Source organism: Canis lupus, chromosome 3, assembly GCF_011100685.1.
Source record: "Canis lupus familiaris isolate Mischka breed German Shepherd chromosome 3, alternate assembly UU_Cfam_GSD_1.0, whole genome shotgun sequence".
In the NCBI taxonomy this organism is placed as follows: Eukaryota; Metazoa; Chordata; class Mammalia; order Carnivora; family Canidae; genus Canis; species Canis lupus.
The window spans coordinates 60,018,201-60,035,968 of NC_049224.1; the positions used below are offsets into that span (position 1 = coordinate 60,018,201).

Consider the following 17,768-nt stretch of genomic DNA (forward strand, 5'->3'; position numbering starts at 1 on the left):
ACTCACCAGGTGCCTCCCCTCCCCACCACCCTCTGCACCCCGGGGACAGCGCTGCCCCCCTTCTCTCCTGCCGATCCTGAGTCGGCGTATTCACAGATAGGGCAGCAGGCACTGCCCCCGGTCGTGGGTCCCATGAGTCGTCAGTGCCTGAGAACTGGAACGGCCCCTGTGTGAAGGCGGCTCAGCGTCCGTTCCTCCTCATCGCACATCACAGACGCCGTGCACGGCTGGAATCCCACCAAAGCTCAGAGCTGCTGCCGGCTCGTGCCTCTAACCCGTCACCTTGTCTGCGGGGAGAGCCCATGGTGGGTGCCCAGATCCCCATACAGCTCTGGACAAGTTCCTTTCCTAGCTGGGCCTCAGTTTCTCTGTGTGTCAAGTGCAGATGGTAATTCTGACCCTGTGGACTGGCTTACGGGGCTCTCCTCAAGATTCCCTGCAAACTGTCAGGTGCAGAGCCAGTACTGCTCCTCAGCGTCTATGCAGCCGTGCCAGCTGTGCCGCAGCCCAGGGTGGGTGGTGGTTTGTTGAGGCCAAAGATCTGGAGGAGCACCTGTGTGGCTCAGTGGTTGAGCGTCTGCCTTCGGCTCAGGGCATGACCCTGGGGTCCTGGGATCAAGTCCTGCATCAGGTTCCCTGCGGGGAGCCTGCTTCTCCCTCTGCCCATGTCTCTGCCTTTCTCTCTGTGTCTCTAATGAATAAGTAAATAAATCTTTAACAACAACAACAACACACAAAAAAGAAGAAGAAGAAAAGACCCAGAGACAGCAATTGAGACATAGGTTTATTGGGGGAACTGATGTACGGGGGAGTCCAGAGCATCCGCTGCTGGGATCAACGTGCCGCAAGTTTTTATATCAGAGCAACTTCATCTAGCAGCCATGAGTGGCCTTTCCCTCTGTGCACCGCCAGCATTTCCAGGGACTTTAAGGCCTGACCCCTGGACACTCTTCGTTACAAGGGAGATGCTCTGGGTTGGCACCCCCGGAGTGCCTGACCCTGAGCACTGCACAACACACATTTCACTGCACATCCCGCTTGATGGGAGGACAGGATCTCTGCATTCTCATGAAAGTGGCTAACGGGGGCATTCAGGGTGTCCAGCGCCTGCCACATGGTGCCACCTTCGTTGGAGCGCACGGGTGTGTCCAGAGAAAGGGCCACATGGAAGGGCTGTGACAGCTCCCTGCGGGCGGTGCAGAAATGTTGTATATTCACCTGCTGTCACCACGAGCACACCTTGTGCTCTCAGCTCACGCAGGTGTGTGGCATCTGTGTCATCAGCCCCGTTTACAGATAAGGAAGCTGCACCTCACAGAGGTGGTGCTGTGACCCTCCTAGGCTGTGCAGGTGGGTGCTGCCTTTCACACCTGCGGTGGGTTTCCAAGCCAGCGGGGGGAGTTGGCTGGGGGGCGGTGGGTGCTCATCGGCATGGCAGGGAGGGGCGGGAGCTGAACATATGTCCCTGCCAATGAAATAATTACAGAGTATGAAAATGGCTCAATTAAATCATTTTTTAAAAAGCGAATATGTACAAACACTCGGCAATTAGGCAGCCGATTTGCGGAGAGCGACTTTCCAGCGGCGCCTGCCTTCTCTGTTTCTATGTGCCCAGGTTTAGAGTCTGGTTTTTCATTTTTAATTTGAATAAATGCAGGTTGGAATAATCACTGTCTGCATTCCCAGAGGCACTTAGGGAGCACTTGGAGGTGGTAGGGGTGCTGAGCGCTGGGGAGGGACCTCCCCCCGGGTGAGGGCCTAGCGTGGAGAGGCTCGGGGGTCCCTGGGGCAGCTAGGAAGGGCGTGTGGGGCTTGAGCCCCTGGGTGCTGGTGCCACTGCTCAGATATGATAGCGCCCCATCCCCACATTTTTGACAGGAAACTCCCATGGTTCAGAGAGGGAAAGCTCCTCACCTGAGGTCACACAGCCTCCAGGTCTGACACCAGAGCACGTCCATAGAAATCCAAATAAGCATTTGTTGAGTGCTACCTGGGTGCCTGGCCTGTGGATTCTTGCATGATCCTGGTGACTGTTGTCCTCACTGCATGATCTGGACAGACTTCAGGAGGAGGCAGGGTGAGTTTCAGGATTGGTCTGAGGTCCTGGGTTCTGACCTGTCCCCACTGACCAGCTGAGCACTCAGGCGAGTCAGACTCTTTCCCTGGACTTATGCATGGTGATAGATTCCATTCTCATCCCCCGCCTACCCTGGGGGTCCACTGAGAGACAGACCCGGGTCCTGCAGTCACAGAGGTGGGGATCCAGCAGGGGCCAGGCTGGCCCATTGCGAGGTGACCAGGTCAGAGCAGGTCAGCAGCTGTTTACTGCAGGCCTTGGCCATTGGCATTCTCATACGCGGAGTGTCAGGAGCCAGTTCCTGGCAGCAGGTATGCAGCTGGTGGCCAGCAGCTACTCAGCCAGCATGGGGGAGCCGTCAGACACGGAACAGTCCCTGTCACTAGGGTCATGCATAGCACCTCAGTCTCCCCGTGTTCTTGTTACCTGCTTCCCACTCTCTGAAGGAACCTCACTCCAAAGCCTGTGCACCTGAATCCTAGCCACACACGGAACTCTTCCTAGGGGCACAGCTAGGGGAGGGGACGGCAGGACTGGGTTTTGCCTCCCTGCTCTACCTCTGCCCAGGTGCAGGAGTCCACATCTCCCCTGGAGAGCGGACTGTGGGGAGATCCAGCAAGACCTAGGAATGCAAGGTGTCAGAGCTGATCTCGTGGAGCACAGGTGCATAGAATGTAGGCCTGCTCGGCAGCCTGTAGTGGGCCCAAATAGGCTCCCCTAAATCCTTGTCTACCCAGAACCTCGGGATGTGACCTTTTGGGGTATAAGGTCTTTGCAGATGTGATTAGTTAAGGATGGAGATGAAATCATTCTGGATTTAGGGTGTCAGGTATCCTCATTTATAGGAGAGAAGTGTGGACCCTGAGACACACCCAAGGGACCGGGTAAAAACAGGAAGAGGCTCATTGTGCATGTTTTCTGAGGTCCCTTCCCGCCTGCCGCCTTTCTCCTTCAGCGTCCATGCCAGGCCAAGAGCCACCTTCTGCCAAAGTTCTGTTCCCTGACCTCCACTGCCCGCTGGCCTCGGGTGTGCCGGCCACAGCCCCACAGGGGCTGTACAATGCCAAGAGTGACCTCATGCCAGCTGTGGACTTGGCGATGATGACACATCCCTGTAGGCTCATCAGCCATGACAATGTACACTCTGAGGAGGAGGGAATAAGGGAGGTCATGGGCATGTAGGGGCAGCGGGTACGTGGTGCATCTCTGTACCGTCCTCACACTTTTGCTATGAACCCAAAACTACTCTAAAAAATCAACTCTATTAACTAAAAAAGAAATAGGTGAAATTGGCCTTAATAATATATTTTATTTAACTCAGTATATCCAACATTTTATATCGACATTAAAATTATAATGAAATATTTTATATTCACTTTTATCCACTCTCTTTTTTTTTTTAAAGATTTTATTTATTTATTCATAGAGACAGAGAGAGGCAGAGACACAGGCAGAGGGAGAAGCAGGCATCATACAGAGAGCCTGACGTGGGACTTGATCCAGGGTCTCCTGGATCGTCCCCTGGGCTGCAGGCGGCGCTAAACCGCTGCGCCACCAGGGCTGCCCTCCACTCTCTTTCAAATCAATATGTATTTTGCTTCTACGGTGCTTCTTGACAGGGACAAATAGTGCCCCCCAGTCTCCCGAGACAGGCGGGCCCAGATGTTTCCATGGCTTGAGGACCGTTCACATCCTGTCCCGGCCCACCTGCTCAGCCTCTGGTCCTGTTGCCTCCCTTATGGCCCACTATGGCCCATCAGCCGCCAATATGCTGCTCCCTGCCCTGGTCCCCTATATGCAGACCTGGCTCAGGTGGAGCACGTCTGGCCTGTACTGGCCTCCCCCTCCCTCCTCTGAGCCTGTGGCCCACAGAGGCCCGTCATGGATGGGTGGGGAATGGAGAGAGGTGGGGAGGGGGGCATGTGGGGACCGAATGTGAATGATTCTGGAGGGAGAGTCGGCAGGGGAGGGTAAATGGTTGGACGGGTGGTGGGGGCAGCTGAGGACAGTTGGGGGCAGAGGGGTCGAGGGAGGCCCCTGGCCGGGTTGGTTTCACATCCCCCTGAGAGTCTCCCAAGGTTCTCTGGATGTGTCCATTGGCATCACTGCTTACCTGGAACTGCCTATCTGCTCTTCTCTGTGTCCCCAAGGGCAGGACAGCATGTGTCCTGCTTACGGTGAGATGAAGGGACCAGTGCACAGTGGGTATTCCATAAACATGTGTGCCACAAACAAACTTGACCCAGTGAAGAAATGTGAATTCCTGCTTGTAGTGTGGAGCTGGAGGCTTTGAGGAGCTAAACAAATACTGGATGAAAGAGTGAGTGAGTGAGTGAGTGAGTGAGTGAGTGAGTGAGTGAGCGAGCGAGCTGAGAGCCCCGCCTCTGGCAAGAGGCCTGGAATCTGAGGTTCACGGCTAACCGGGGAACTGGATCTGCATTGTCCTATGGGGTGAGGCATTCCTGATGCCTCAGTCACTGGTGGCAGTGGCAGACTCATTCACCTGTCCCAAGAGGAGGAGGGAGAGCTAGCCTGTCCTCGGGGCCTTTGCACCTGCTCTCCCCTCTACCTGGAATGCTGTGTTAGTTTCCTAGGGCCACCGTGACAGAGGACCACTCACTGGCCTGCCTGAAATAGCGGAAACATATTCTCCTGGCTGAGGATGTTGGCAGGATTGGCTTCTTCTGGAGGCTCTTGGGGAGAACCTGTCCCGGGCCTGCCCTCAGCCTCTGGCTGTGGCCCGCAATCCTTGGCATCCCTTGTCTGTGTGCACCTTCACATGACACTCCCCCTGTGTGTCTGGGTGTCCCTAGGTTGAAATCCCCTCCTCTTAGGACTCTGGTCATTGGATCAGGGCCCACCCAGTACTGTGTGATGTCCTTGTCACTTAATTACATCTGCAAAGCCCCTGTTTGCAAATAAGGTCACACTCACAGGTTCTGAGTGGACACAAATTCTGGGGGGACATTACGTAGCCAGGTACAAATGGCTTTGCCCCAGCCAGGCACATACTCCCTTCCTTCCTGTCTCTGCCCAAACATCTTGGTGTCCAAAGATCCTTTTCTGACTCTCTAGACAGCAATCCCATGGACTGCTCCAACCCAGGCCTGACCACACCTGAGGTTGTTATATTTTTCTTATTTATCACCTTCGTTCCCTTGTCCCACTAGACCTGCTCCACCTGCAGGCCCACACTAGCAGGTGCCCTGGACAGTGGGCAGGTGTGAGCAGATCCTGTGACCTGGTCAGGGAAGGTGAGGGACGGGGTAGGGGGAAGGGGAGGCTGGATCCTGGGGGAGCACCTAGGCTGTGAGGCAGGTGGGTGTCAGGGATGGATGACAAGGTATCTGGGAGGCAGAGTCCATGGGCAGGTCTTAGACTCGGCTTGCTGGTGGCAGTAGGGACAGCAGAGGGGCCAAGAGGCTCCATGCATCAAACTTGGAAACACAGCCATTGGTTTCTGTGGAGACTCGAATTCCCCGGGTCTCTGATCACTCCTCTGCTAATGGGCCTCTGGCTCCCTCCTTCTCAAAGCAAATCAGTTCTCTGGGGTTTGGAGAGTAAGTGTGTCCTGAATCACCCCTCCGGGAGCCCTTGTTGGTTTTCTGGAGCAGGGCTTCCCTGGGGAGTCCAAGGGCAGTCAAGGGCCCACTCTGGGGAGGAGGGGGAGGGGACAGCACTTGCCCTCTGTCCTGGTCTGGGAAGGCCCTTGTGGCCCTGAGGCCAGTGAGGGACTTGGCCTCTGGGGACAGGTGGACAGGTGACCACTAGGCACCAGGGCAGTAACACACAGCACATCTTCCTGGAGCTTCGGTTTGTCTTGAAGATCTGGGGGGGAAGTCTGTTGGTGCAGAGACTACTGAAGATGTACTGTGGAAGGCACCCGACACGTGCCGATGGTGCAGGCCTTTATGACGAGCAGTCCCACGTGGCCCCTGGGTCCCGATAGCACTGGGCAAGCCTGAGAAACACCTGCCTCGTGCAGCCCCTGGAGGGGGAGGGGGAGGGGGTGTGGGGGCCTGATGCCAGGGTTCCAGCCAACGCCCCCCTCCCCCTTGCACATGCCACAAATTCTCGCCCAAGGCCCTGGGGCTGCACTCCTGCCAGCAGGTCTTGGCTGGGAGGAGACAGAGGTGATTGCAGGGAGGCCTGGGCCCTAGGGTGCCATGCACGGCAGGAGCTCCCTAGCAGTGGCTTCCACCACAGGCCCTGTTCCCTGGTGGGTGACTTCCCTGACATATCAGAAGAAGGGGCAGCTCAAGGAGAGCCCTGAAGCCGAAGGTCCTGGATGTTCCAGTTTGGGGTTCAGGAGGACCCAGCTGGCTCTGGCTTGCAGCCAGGCTTGCTCTGCAGTCACAGCACATTTTGATGGTGTGATAATAAGGAGCATTGGCTTTAGGGTCACGGAGGTTTTAAGCTTCAATGTGGAATTAATCCCACATCCCGATGTATCGGTTGCTTCCAAACAACCGATGTGGAATTACCTGACAACTGATTTGTCTCCCCCTCTCACTGCACAGACTGGGGGTTTAGAGCCCCAGATCCTGTCCTGCATCCCTCATGCTACAGACAGCGATGTGGGCCCACAGTGAGGAGCACGTGCCCTGGCGGGAAGCCAGCGGTGGTGGCGCTCGCTGGTGGACACAGGGCCAGGGGCCTGGCTTCCAGCAGCACCCGGAGCTCCATCCTGTCTGCTGTCCCCTGCCGTGTGGTCAGGGGGGAAGGTGCATCCCTCCCACCCCCCAGGAATATTCGGCGGAGCAGACAGGATGCCAGCCGTGAGTGGCACAGGCCAGCTCGCACATCCTGAGTCAGCCACTGGTTAGCAGAGTGATTTCAGGCGGGAGCTTACCTGCGCTGAGCCTCCTCCTCATCCTTGGGGCACCTGCAAGAGAGACATAGTGACCTAGTCTTTAAGGGTTTTCGAGGAGTCGAAAAGATGGAAGGACAGAGTGCCTGGCACACGGGAGGCCCTTCATAAACAGACACACGTGTGGCCGGTGGGCTAAGATAAACTTAGGGACAGGACGGAGGGCTGTGGAAGGCCACGGAGGAGGGGACCGCGTGGGGAGACTGGCTGGCATTCACTGACTCCACGCGCAGTTCCAGACCTGGAGCACTTGGCCACGCTGAGGGAGCCCCGTCTCCTCCCTGTCACCTGGGGCATGCCGCTCCCAGGGAGGGCTTGTCGTGGGGTGCTATGTCCACACTGGTGTGCAGCCCTTGCTGGCTGCCATGTGGGCTGGGTAAACCTGCACCTGGAGGGAGGGACACCTGGCTGACACCTGTTGTCCTGTTCCCCCAGGTCCTCGGACTTTGGCACGTCCTACACCAAGCTCACCCTCCAGCCTGGCGTCACCACAGTCATCGACAACTTCTACATTTGTCCGACGAACAAGAGGAAGGTAAGTGGCACGCTGGGGCAGCTGCCCACTCTGCACGGCCGGGCTCCAGCCTCGGGCCCCTGGCCAGGGTGTGTGACATGACAACCTCTCCCACGACACCCTTTCCGGTTCCACTGTGATCTGTCCTGCTGACTGTTAGGATGGCCAGCTGGGCCGTCGGTGGAAGGCCGTGAGCACTTGTGCGGGGGCGTCTGTCTTCTGCTAGCCCTGCAGACAGCATCCAGGGCAAGGCAGCGGGGCCGGTGGGTGCTGCGGAGTGGAGGAAGGTCTCTGCTTGGTCTCTGGAAGGCAGTTGTGAGCAGGTGCTGTCTTTGGCAGGTGTTTTTATTTGGTTTTGATTTGGCTTCAGTTTTTCAGTTGAGCTGTACTGTCTGTGTTCTTGGTCTGAGCGTGTCTCCTGAGTGCTCTTTGCCTGGCTATGGCATCAGGACAGCCGTTGTTCCCAGGCTGCCTCTGCCTGCCCGGTTCTGGGGAACACCCATGTGTAAACTTGTGCTTGCTTCCCAGCCACCTCGGACCCAGAACAAGGTTGGAGGAGGCACCGGGGGGTAGAGAGGACTTATGTGCTTGGCTGTGTCTGGAGAAGCAGCTCAGTGTCACCAGAGGGGACTTACTTGGACAGATCAGGTGCCTCACGGGAAAGGGGAGGTAACCTCGGCTGGCACAGAGAATCAAATCATGATGTTGGAGATTGGAACCCATAGCCTGGCGCTCCCTCAGTATGAGGTGGGCCTCCGCACTGACAGTGGCTCTGATGACTTAAATGAAAGGTCCAGGGGACACAGAGCCTGTGACATCCTCTGTGTGTCCCCAGTCAGGAGGGTCCTCAGGTACCGGGGAAGGGGCCAGCGCTGTCCCTGCAGGCCGTGCTCGCCTTTGGAAATGAGAAGTTGGGGAGCAATGAGGGAAGGTGTAGAGCGGGCTTTCTGAGGCTGTGAGATCAAGGAGGCCTTTACCTGGAGGCCGGGCAGGATAGTGGTGACAATAGCCAACAGCCTCAGTTTCCTGGCCTGTGGACAGGAAGGATGAGGCAAGTGGTGGGAGGGGGCGCAGTGAAGGGGCTTCTGGATTGGCTCGGGCCTTTTGGGCAGGCCAAAGGTGACGTCACTGTGGGCCACCTGGAGATGTGTGGAGCCCGGGGGATGGGGGGGGGGGCTCTGATTGGGACACCCTGCAGAGCCTCCCCTGCAGGCAGCACAGGGGCAAGGAAGCGGCGGGGAGATGGTGGTGTCTAACACAGACAGGCCCACCTGGCTCAGTTGGAGCCCATGAGAGGTTTTATGAGGATTTGCATTTTAGTCTGAAAATATCAATGGGGGTAGAAGTCTGGGTCTGGTGGGGTCCTGTGGCAGCCCAAGGGTTCAGCCGACACTGGAAGAGTGGAGTGTGTGCCACACTTGGCAGCAGGTCCTGCTGAATGAGTGACTCCCCCAGAGCTCTCCTGCACCTGGCAGAGTGGGAAAGCCACCCACCTGCTCGAGGCCTGCATGTGCACAGCCCCGGGCTCCTTCCTGGGGTTGCTCTGGTCACCCTGCATTTGCCTGGAGGCCTAGGGGACGGTGCCTGGGCTGGGGGGGTCCCGAACTCAGTCGTGCTTTGCCACGTCTCCCAGTAAGGAACCTCCCTGAGGTCCTCTCACTTCTCTGAGCCCAGGGCAATGATTGAGGAGTTACGTCCTGCTCGTAATTGTCACTGTGGGGTGGGGGGCTGCACAATGGGTCCCAAAGGTGTCCTCTTCCCAGTCCTGAAACCATGACTGTCACCTTACATGGCAAAAGAGACTTCAGAGATGCAGCTAAGGACTTTGAAAGGTGGTCCTGGATCCTCTAGGTGAGCCCCTGTCATCGCAGGGCCCACGCCAGAGGGAGGGAGGGGGCGGGGGCGGAGGCTGGGGATGGGGGAGGACACCTAAATGCTGGGAAAGGCCAGAAAAGTCTTCACCCCTGGGGCCTCCAGATAGGAGCACAGGCTGCAGATGCCTCAGTTTTATGCTTCTGGCCTCCACTGTACGGATAAATTTCTGTTGTTTTAAGTTGCTTGGTTGCAGTGACTTGTTATGGTGGCCGCCAGAAGTCATGCAACATCCGTTCTGAGGGTGGACTGGAGGGAGGCCAGCTTCCCCTCTCCCTCCATTGCCCTGCCCAGCCACACCCACTCTGGATGGAATCACCATCCTCGGCCCCCTTCCCATGGGCCCTCCTTCTAGGATTGGAAAGCCCAGTCACGGATGCAGGCAGGGCCCAGGCCTGTCCCGGGTCTGACCTCTCCCATGGCAGCACCCCTCACCCCCCAACACACCTCAGGACTGAGCTGACCCTCCCTCTGGTGGGGATGAAGGTACTAATAGGCCCACTGAGGCACACACGAGCCCACAGGATGGGTGTCTGTCTCAGAGGCAGGCGGGGGCACCAGTCAGGGCAGGTGTATTCCTCTGGGCCTCGGGAGCTGGGCAGCAAGGGGTACCCAGCACAGCTGACTGGAAACACTGGGAACTGGAAGGAAGTCGGGGCACTTGTGGGCCGGGCAGGAAGGCAGCCCGGAGACTGACTCCTCTACTTCTCTTGCTGGAGTGTCAGGCTGCGCCTGGGGCCACCTCTATAGCCCCCCAGCTCTGTGACCTTGCCAAGTCCTAAACCATTTGCTCCCAGTTTCTCCTTGGTGGAAGGAGGGTAACAGTAGTATCTACACTGTCAGGTAGATGGGCTTAAATGAGGTGCTGCGTGTCAAGTGCTCCGAACATGGCCTGGCTTAAGTGAAACCCCCACCTGTGTTCCTAGAACCACTGTCTTTAGAAATGCAGGAGGTCCTCTCCTTACCAACCACCAGAGATTGTGAGGAGGAGAGGTGGTTCTGGGGTGCTTCATACTCACATGGGGTGGCAGTTGTCAGCTGTGTCTGTTGGGGAACAAGAACCGGCCCGGAGAATGGGGGCCCTGTCAGGTGTCTGTGACAGATGTCTGACCCAGGTGGCCGCAGGTCTGGGAGGTAGCCAGCAGAGGCCTGAGCTCTGAGCAGCAGACTGCACCGCTTGGCAGGAGGACAACCCTGGGCACTTATGTCCATCGTCCCTGCCTGTGTTCCCTGTCCTCACATGGGGTCATACCAGCTGAGTGTGGACTGCATGAGTAGATACGTGGGAACTACTTAGATGGGGGCCGGGGATGCGGTGGTGCTGTGCCTCCTGGAGCCGCCCTGCAGGAGAGGGGCCTAGGTGGGGGCTCCATGGGATGTAGATTTGAATGCACTGAGAAGCAGAAAGCCCCAGTCACTGTCACAGCAAAAAGTGGCATGGGGTCATAGCATGTAGGGGACAGGGAATCCGCGGTGGCTTAAATAAATAAGATTTATTTATTTATGAGAGACACACAGAGAAGGGTAGAGACATAGGCAGAGGGACAAGCAGGCTCCCTGTGGGGACCTGATGCAGGACTCAATCCCAGGACCCCAGGATCCCGACCTGAGCCAAAGGCAGACGCTCAATCATTGAGCCCCTGAAGTTTGGTCTTCAAACTTCTGAAGGAGCATCTGAGGGAACAGGAGTAGCCCGTGCAGAATACTTGGTGGAGACTGTATCGTACTCACCTCCGTGTCCTCGGCTGGGCACAGTCCTGAGTGCTCAGCCAGGCCTCGGGAAATATGCCACGGGCTGGGCTGGAGATGGGGTGCTGCCCTTCGGGGAAAGAGATTTCTATTTCCTATGAGGTGTAATTGTCCTTCCATCGCTGTGCTATATTATTCATTCATTCATGGCTTCTTGATTCTTTAGCCATCCCACGGTGATTCTTCATGGTGTTCCAGGCCCTGGGCCAAAAACAGATGTCAATCATATCCATTTATTTTTGGGGAGGTGGGGCACAACTTGGGGGTTTACACCATCACCTGCACTACCCAGGTGAGAAAATAGGCTCGGGGAAGCTGGGGGATGTATCCAGGCTCTCCCAACTGGTCGGTAGAAAAGTGTTTACTGTTCACCCAAAGCAAGTGAGTGTTTGTGTCTCTGTGCCTGGGTCTGCTAGATGCTGGAGCACACTGTGTCTTACCCTGAGCTCACCAGGCACCCCGCAGCAAAGTTCTGGGGAGTGCATGGGATTCCCCAGGTCCATGCAAGCGCAGTCTAGCCCACTTCTCTGGAGGGTGGAAGTCTGCGTTCCTTGACATGCCGGGGCTGGAGCGGGCCCAGTCTGAGCATGGTTGAGCTGGGCGACTCTGGGCAGATCCTGTTTCTTCCCCAGGCTTGTTTCTGCAAGGAGGTTGAACTCGAGATTCTCCAAAGCCCTTTCCAGCTTGGATGTTCTAGACTCCTCTGCTCCCGTCCCAGCAGGGGAATGGTAGCTGGGGAAGGAGACACATGTGAGGAGAACCCCAGTTCTGCATGGTTCATCCCGGGCCTCAGCTGGGCCCCTAAGCTCCCTCTCAACACCAGCGCGCACCCACTCAGCAGATGTGGGTCGAGGCCCTACGACGTGCCAGGCTGTGTGCTTGCTGCTGGGGCGGGAGAACCCTTCATCCAGTTTTATAGAAAACAAATCTGGATTACATATTTATTTCTTCAGAGTAGAAGCCCCTCGCTGGGCCCTGGGGTGCAGGGGTGAACTGGACAGACAGCTCGAACCTTCTAGAACCTTGAGGGTCTGGAAGAGGGCTGAGGAACTGAACCTCTCCTGCCATGGTTTGTGGGAGGAAAATCAAGAGGACTTGTTCTGGGGTGAGTCTGAGTTGAGAGAAGATCGGGCCCTAATTTGCAGGGGTGCCTGTGGATGCGTGCCTACCTCTTCAGTTAGGGTAATAGATAGACTTTGCAGGAAGATGTGAATCCTATTAGGAGTCCATTTAGCAATAATTACAGGCCAGGCAGCACTTTATAGCTTCTTAAGAGACCACTTTGCAACCTGTCTTACAAAATGAATTCCCTTTTATTTTTGCCTCTCCTGCAGTAAAACAGAGCTCCCTGGCCTCCCTGTGCATGGGTAGGGCCTTCTACTATTGTCACGGCATGACCTCTGGCCCCGGGGGCCCTGACGATCCCCAGACATCCCCTATGGGCCTTCTGTCTGCAATCCCCACCTTAGCTCCGGATAGCTGCCTATTTCTAACTTGGCCACAGATACCACGGTGCACAGGTCTAAGGTATGAAGACATGGCCCGCGGGAGCTGGCTGGGGCATGGGATGGCTTTCAAGCATCGTGGTTTATATTAAAAATTCATATGAATGTTCATTTTACTCCATGCTACATCAGCGGTGGTTTGAATACTAAAAAGACACACACATTTTCAACAAAAAAGTCTTTCTCAACCTGGTGACCCAGGAGAATGCTCCCACTTTAAACACCAGGACCCCCTGGCCCAGGCACCACCATGTCTCCCCATCCCAGGGGGAGGCACATGGCTTCTAATTTGAGACACACAGGGTTGGGACAAGATGTCCATCAATACATCCATGTGTTCATTCTGTTCACTCACCTGAGATGTTCTGAGGAACTGCCATGTGCCAAACACTCAGGATGGAGAGATGAATCAAAACAAAATCTTGCCTTCAAGAAGCTCAAAGTGTCTCAGAGAGCAAGAAATCCACTCAGCAGAGGCAGGACTGATAGTGATAAAAAACGCCCGAGTTTCTGAAAGCCCTTCGTATGTCAGCTTTGGTATAAAGAGGTTCAGGTGTGTTGTCTCAAATCCTTGCAACGGCAGGGCCAGCTGAGGCTTTGCGCATCGCCCGGGTGAAGGAAGTGAGGACCAGAGAGAAGCCGTGACCTCCCAACCACCCTGTGGTGAAGCAGAGTCTGGATTTGCCCCCAGGCCCAGGGACCCATGCTACTTTCCACTAATCCCCCCCACACACACACACAAATTCTCTGAGCAGCTGTGCTCGGATGCTGAGCAGCCCGTCCTGGGGCGACAAGGGTGCCCCCCCCCAGTGGGAGGGAACCTAAGGTAGAGGGCGAAGGCCTGGGAGCCAAGTCCAACCCCGGTGCTGCCATTCAGCTAAGCTCTCTGCACTCAGCGCTCTTGCCAGGATGACTGGGCGGCGCTGCCTCGGGGCCTCACGCCCACCTGGTGCACCTGCATCCTGTGGCCAAGGTGAGACCCAGGCTCCTTAGTTGTTCTACGGCCTGTGGCTTGTCTGCGTCCTCTGGCAGTTGCAGTGTGTCACAGGACAAAAGTCACACTTTGTTCTGCTCTTTGTACCTGGGTGTCTTTTCTGGTCTACTTACATAGGTCAGCCTTTCTTGTCTCCAGCTCACATTTGGCTCCTCGAGCTCTCTTCCCTCTGCCTGGGTCTGGGCCCTCGGCTCAGTTCCTTGGCCTGCTAGCCTATAAACCTGGTCTCCCCCTGAGGGCCAGCTGGTGTGGAGGCCCCGCCCCTCCGTGGTGTGCAAGTGCCCGCCCTCCGACTGTGGAGGCCCTGCCCTCCCCATGTGGAGGCTCTGCTCCCTGGGGTGGGAGCCCCTCCTGATGTGGAGGCCCACCCCCTGGGGTGGGGGCCCGACCCCTCCCTGGTGTGGGAGAGCCTGTCCTGGTGGTGTGGAGGCTCCATACCCTCCCTGGTGTGGAGGCCCCGCCCTCCTGGCCTAGAGCCCACCCCGTCCCTGGAGTGGAGGCCCCGCCCCCGGGTGTGCCCCTCCCTGATGTGCAGGCCCTGCCCCCTGGCATGGAAGCCCCGCCCCTCCCCCGTGGAGGCCCCGCCCCCTCCCCACAGCGGTCCTCTTGCCCCACCCCTGCCTTGTTTCCTATCTGGGGCCGGTCGTGGTAGTCGGCCTTCCAGATGGAGCCAGGGTTAGCCCAGGCCCTGTGGACGTGGCCACTGCAAACCCTCTTCTGCGTTCAGCAAGCACCCGAGTGGGTGATCTCTGGCTCATCAGGTCCGGGTTGGAGAGCACCAGCCCCGCCTCTGTGTCGTTGTGGGCTGTATCCTGGGGGATCCTCAGGTGGGTGCGGTGCAGGGGTCCTGCGAAGCCCGTGATCTTCGCACATGTTTACAGGTGTCCCCAGCAGCCAGCAGGTAGCTCTGCTCCTATGGCCAGCCAGCTCCCTGTTCCCAGGCCCAACAGTGAAGAATGTGTCAGGAGGAAGGGGCCCAGGTACAGAGTGGGGAGACCCACTACTGAGGCGGCTTGGATGCCAGTGTCTCCCCTCTGCTGCCCGCGTCTCTGTGTGTGAGATGGGTACAGCATTACCCACCTCACGCAGTGGGTTGGAGGTTAGACGACATGGTGCATGACATGGTGCGTGACATGGTGCAGCAGCCGGCCTGGTGGCAGCAGAGATAAAGTGTTGGGGTTCTAGAGCACCGAGGAGGCCATGCCCCTGGCCCCCTGAGCCAGGGCCAGTGCATGTGACATCCAGAGCACGGTACCAGCACACAACTGGGACCTCACCAGTACCAAATCTACGCCTTGTGTGCATCTTTCCCATGAGTCTGGCCCCATGCTCTGAAAATAAACCCATCCTGTGTTGGCTGCATGGCTCTGACACCTGTGGAGTGACACCCAGGTGAGAGATGGTGAATGTGCAGAGATCATGGCAGGGGGCAGGGACAGGGTGGGAAGACATTTTGCGATTTAGGTGCCCCCTACCTTCTGGTATGAGCAGTGGGTGAATGGGGTACCATTACCTAAGATGGTGGGCCCTGGGGACGAGGCAGCCCAGAGCACCCCTGCTGTCCCCAGGCCTCACCCCTGCCTTCGACTCAGCACTTAGAGTAAACCTGAGCTGGATCCTGCAAGGTCTGTGAGTTAGGAGGGTGGGGGAGGAGCCCCTGCCTGACGGAGAGACAGACCAGAGAGCAGAGCCCTGCCAGGGGCTGAGAGGTGGGCACGGGGCTAAATGGGCCTTTTGTTCCAATCACCAGTGCTCTCCATTCCCCTTGAGAGCCAGGCATCCTCCTCTGTCCGGAAGAAAATTGGCTCAATTGGGCCTGTTGATGTACAGAGGCTTTTGTCTCAGAAATAGAGTGAACCCCTGGCATGTTCAGCTAATGGGCAGAAGATGACTCCCTCTTCCAGCCCATAGCTGTTGTGGGAGAGGGGAGAGAAAGGGGCCTCGCCTCTCAGAGAGCGTGTCTCCTGGGCCTCAGGGCTCTGCAACTGATAAAACGCACAGGGAGAGAGACTCTGGATTCACTCTGTCTTTGGAAGGTGGTATAGACCAAACACCCCGGAGACCACAGCCCTCAGTGAGTGTGTCACTGCTCACCGCAAAGGGGCCCAAGCGGTTGGGGTTCTACTGAGAACATGGATGTGGGGAACTGTCCTGGATTGTCCAGGGGGCCCAAGTAGTCAGGGCAGGCTAGTAAGATGAGGCAGGAAGGTCAGAGCGGGGATGGGCCCCTGGAAGCGAGGGTGGGGGTGCAGGCAGGAGAGGGAGGGAGACAGGAGGATACCCCACTGCTGGCTATGATAGTGGAAGGTGCCAGGGTCCAAGGGATGCACATGGCCTCTAGACACTGGAAAACACAAGGGATGAATTCTCCCCTGGAACCTTCAGCTGTGCCAACACCTCGACTACAGCCCCAGTGAGACTGATTTTGGACTCAGACTCCATCACTATGGGAGGATGCATGTGTACTGTTTAAACTTGTGCATACCCAGGATCCCAGAGTCCCAGAGCTGGGGGACCTAAGAGACACCATGCTGTCTGTGGCCCCTGGAGAGCCGGTCACCATTGGGTTCCACGGGGCCAGGTCGCCTCTCCACTTCTTGGTTCTGTTACCATCCACAGCCAGAAAGACACACAGGGTTATAGGGCTTCTCTGGGGAATGGAGGGAGCTTTGCAACATGGGGGCCTGGAGGGGGGGACAGTGGGGCGGGCGTGTGCTGGCAGGTAGGTAGGTGGTGGCCCTGTGCCGGCAGTAAGGCCGGGTGGAGTAGCGCTGGCTCGGGCAGCAGGCATCTCTGGTGGCCCCCGGGGTGTGGAAGGTGGGGCTCATAGCACAGCCCTGGACTCCGGCTCGCCTACATCACAGAGAAGATGCAGCTCCTGGAATAAGGCACAACTAGGACTCGGGAAATTTCCTGAACCCCTCTGAGCCTTGCTCATAAAGGCTAAATGAGATGTGCTATCTGTGTGCTGTGTGTGGATTCGGACACCGAGCCACTGCTGACTCGTGACATTGTTGCTGAAGCCACAGAGCGTCATCCCACCGAACCCGCAGACAGCTGGGTGCCACAGGTGACGTAGCTCCCAGGGTCAGGGTGGTATGGGCGGTGCGGCGGGGCTGGGCCCCCACGCAGGTGAGGGTTTTTACCCACCCTGCCACCTTGGCTCTTTGGAGGGTTCGGGGAAACACAGACAGCGGACAGCCACCAAAAGTCCTCTGTATGTATTTTCTTAGCATTTGCTTATCACCAAACGTTGGCAGTTGTGTTCTTTAATTTAAAAAACTGGGAAGAGATCGGAGAGGGAGACAAACCATGAGAGACTCTTAATTCTGGGAAACAAATTGGCTCACTAGAGGGGAGGTTGGCGGGGATGGGGTCACTTGGCAATGGGTGTTAAGGAGGGCACGTGGTGGGATGGGCACTGGGTGTTATACCCAACTGATGAATTATGGAACTCTGCATCTGAAACTAGTGATGTATTATATGTTGGCTAACTGAATTTAACTTAAAATAAAAAAAATTAAAAGGTACTGATCATACCCCCTCCTCCTCTCTTATATGAATATCCTGATATCCAGGAATTTGGAAAGTCCTATGGCTTCTCCACGAGGTAGGGCTGCCCATGCCCGTGCTGAGAGAAATCGTCAGATACTGCAGGAGGCTTAGGGACCGTGCCGTCTCGAGTGCTCCCGCGGGTTAGTGGGGAGGCTGGGACAAGCCACCTCCCCTCCCTTGGAGTTAGTCTGGTTGGCAGTAGGTTTATCACATCTATCTACTCCTACAGTTGGTCTTCTTTCCGTGGAGGTCAAGGGAGGGACCTGGGGGTCGTGTTAGTTCAGTGGGAGGGAATGGCCTGATTGATCAGTGCTGTTGACCCTGGGTGCCAGAGGGACAGAGTGGCAGTGCCCATGTCACACAGCAGTTGTCCGTCCTCATGTGGCCTTCGTGGGGCCTTCCATTTCTAGTGTTCTCTGTTCTAGTTGTCTGCCTTTGACGAACCAGTCGTGGTGTAAATATGCACCCTAACGCTGTGTGCTATGTTAGGACTCCTTGGATTACAAGTAACATATACCACTCAGACAAGAAGAGGAACATACTGGATTATGTCGCTGTGATGATCAAGGGTATCTTCCTTCAGCTGTGGCTTGATCCCAGGGCCTCTACTGGTGACTGGTGTCTCTGTCCCC

At 56.8% G+C, this 17,768-nt stretch overlaps 1 protein-coding gene across 1 annotated transcript in view; it reads left to right on the forward strand.

The window, feature by feature from the left end:
* SORCS2 (sortilin related VPS10 domain containing receptor 2) overlaps positions 1 to 17,768 on the forward strand; it is a 459,133-nt gene that overhangs the window by 269,198 nt on the left and 172,167 nt on the right. The window contains exon 3 of the mRNA XM_038533096.1: positions 7,383 to 7,482. Within this exon, the coding sequence (XP_038389024.1) occupies positions 7,383 to 7,482 (100 nt within the window). The remainder of the gene's footprint in view (positions 1 to 7,382; positions 7,483 to 17,768) is intronic.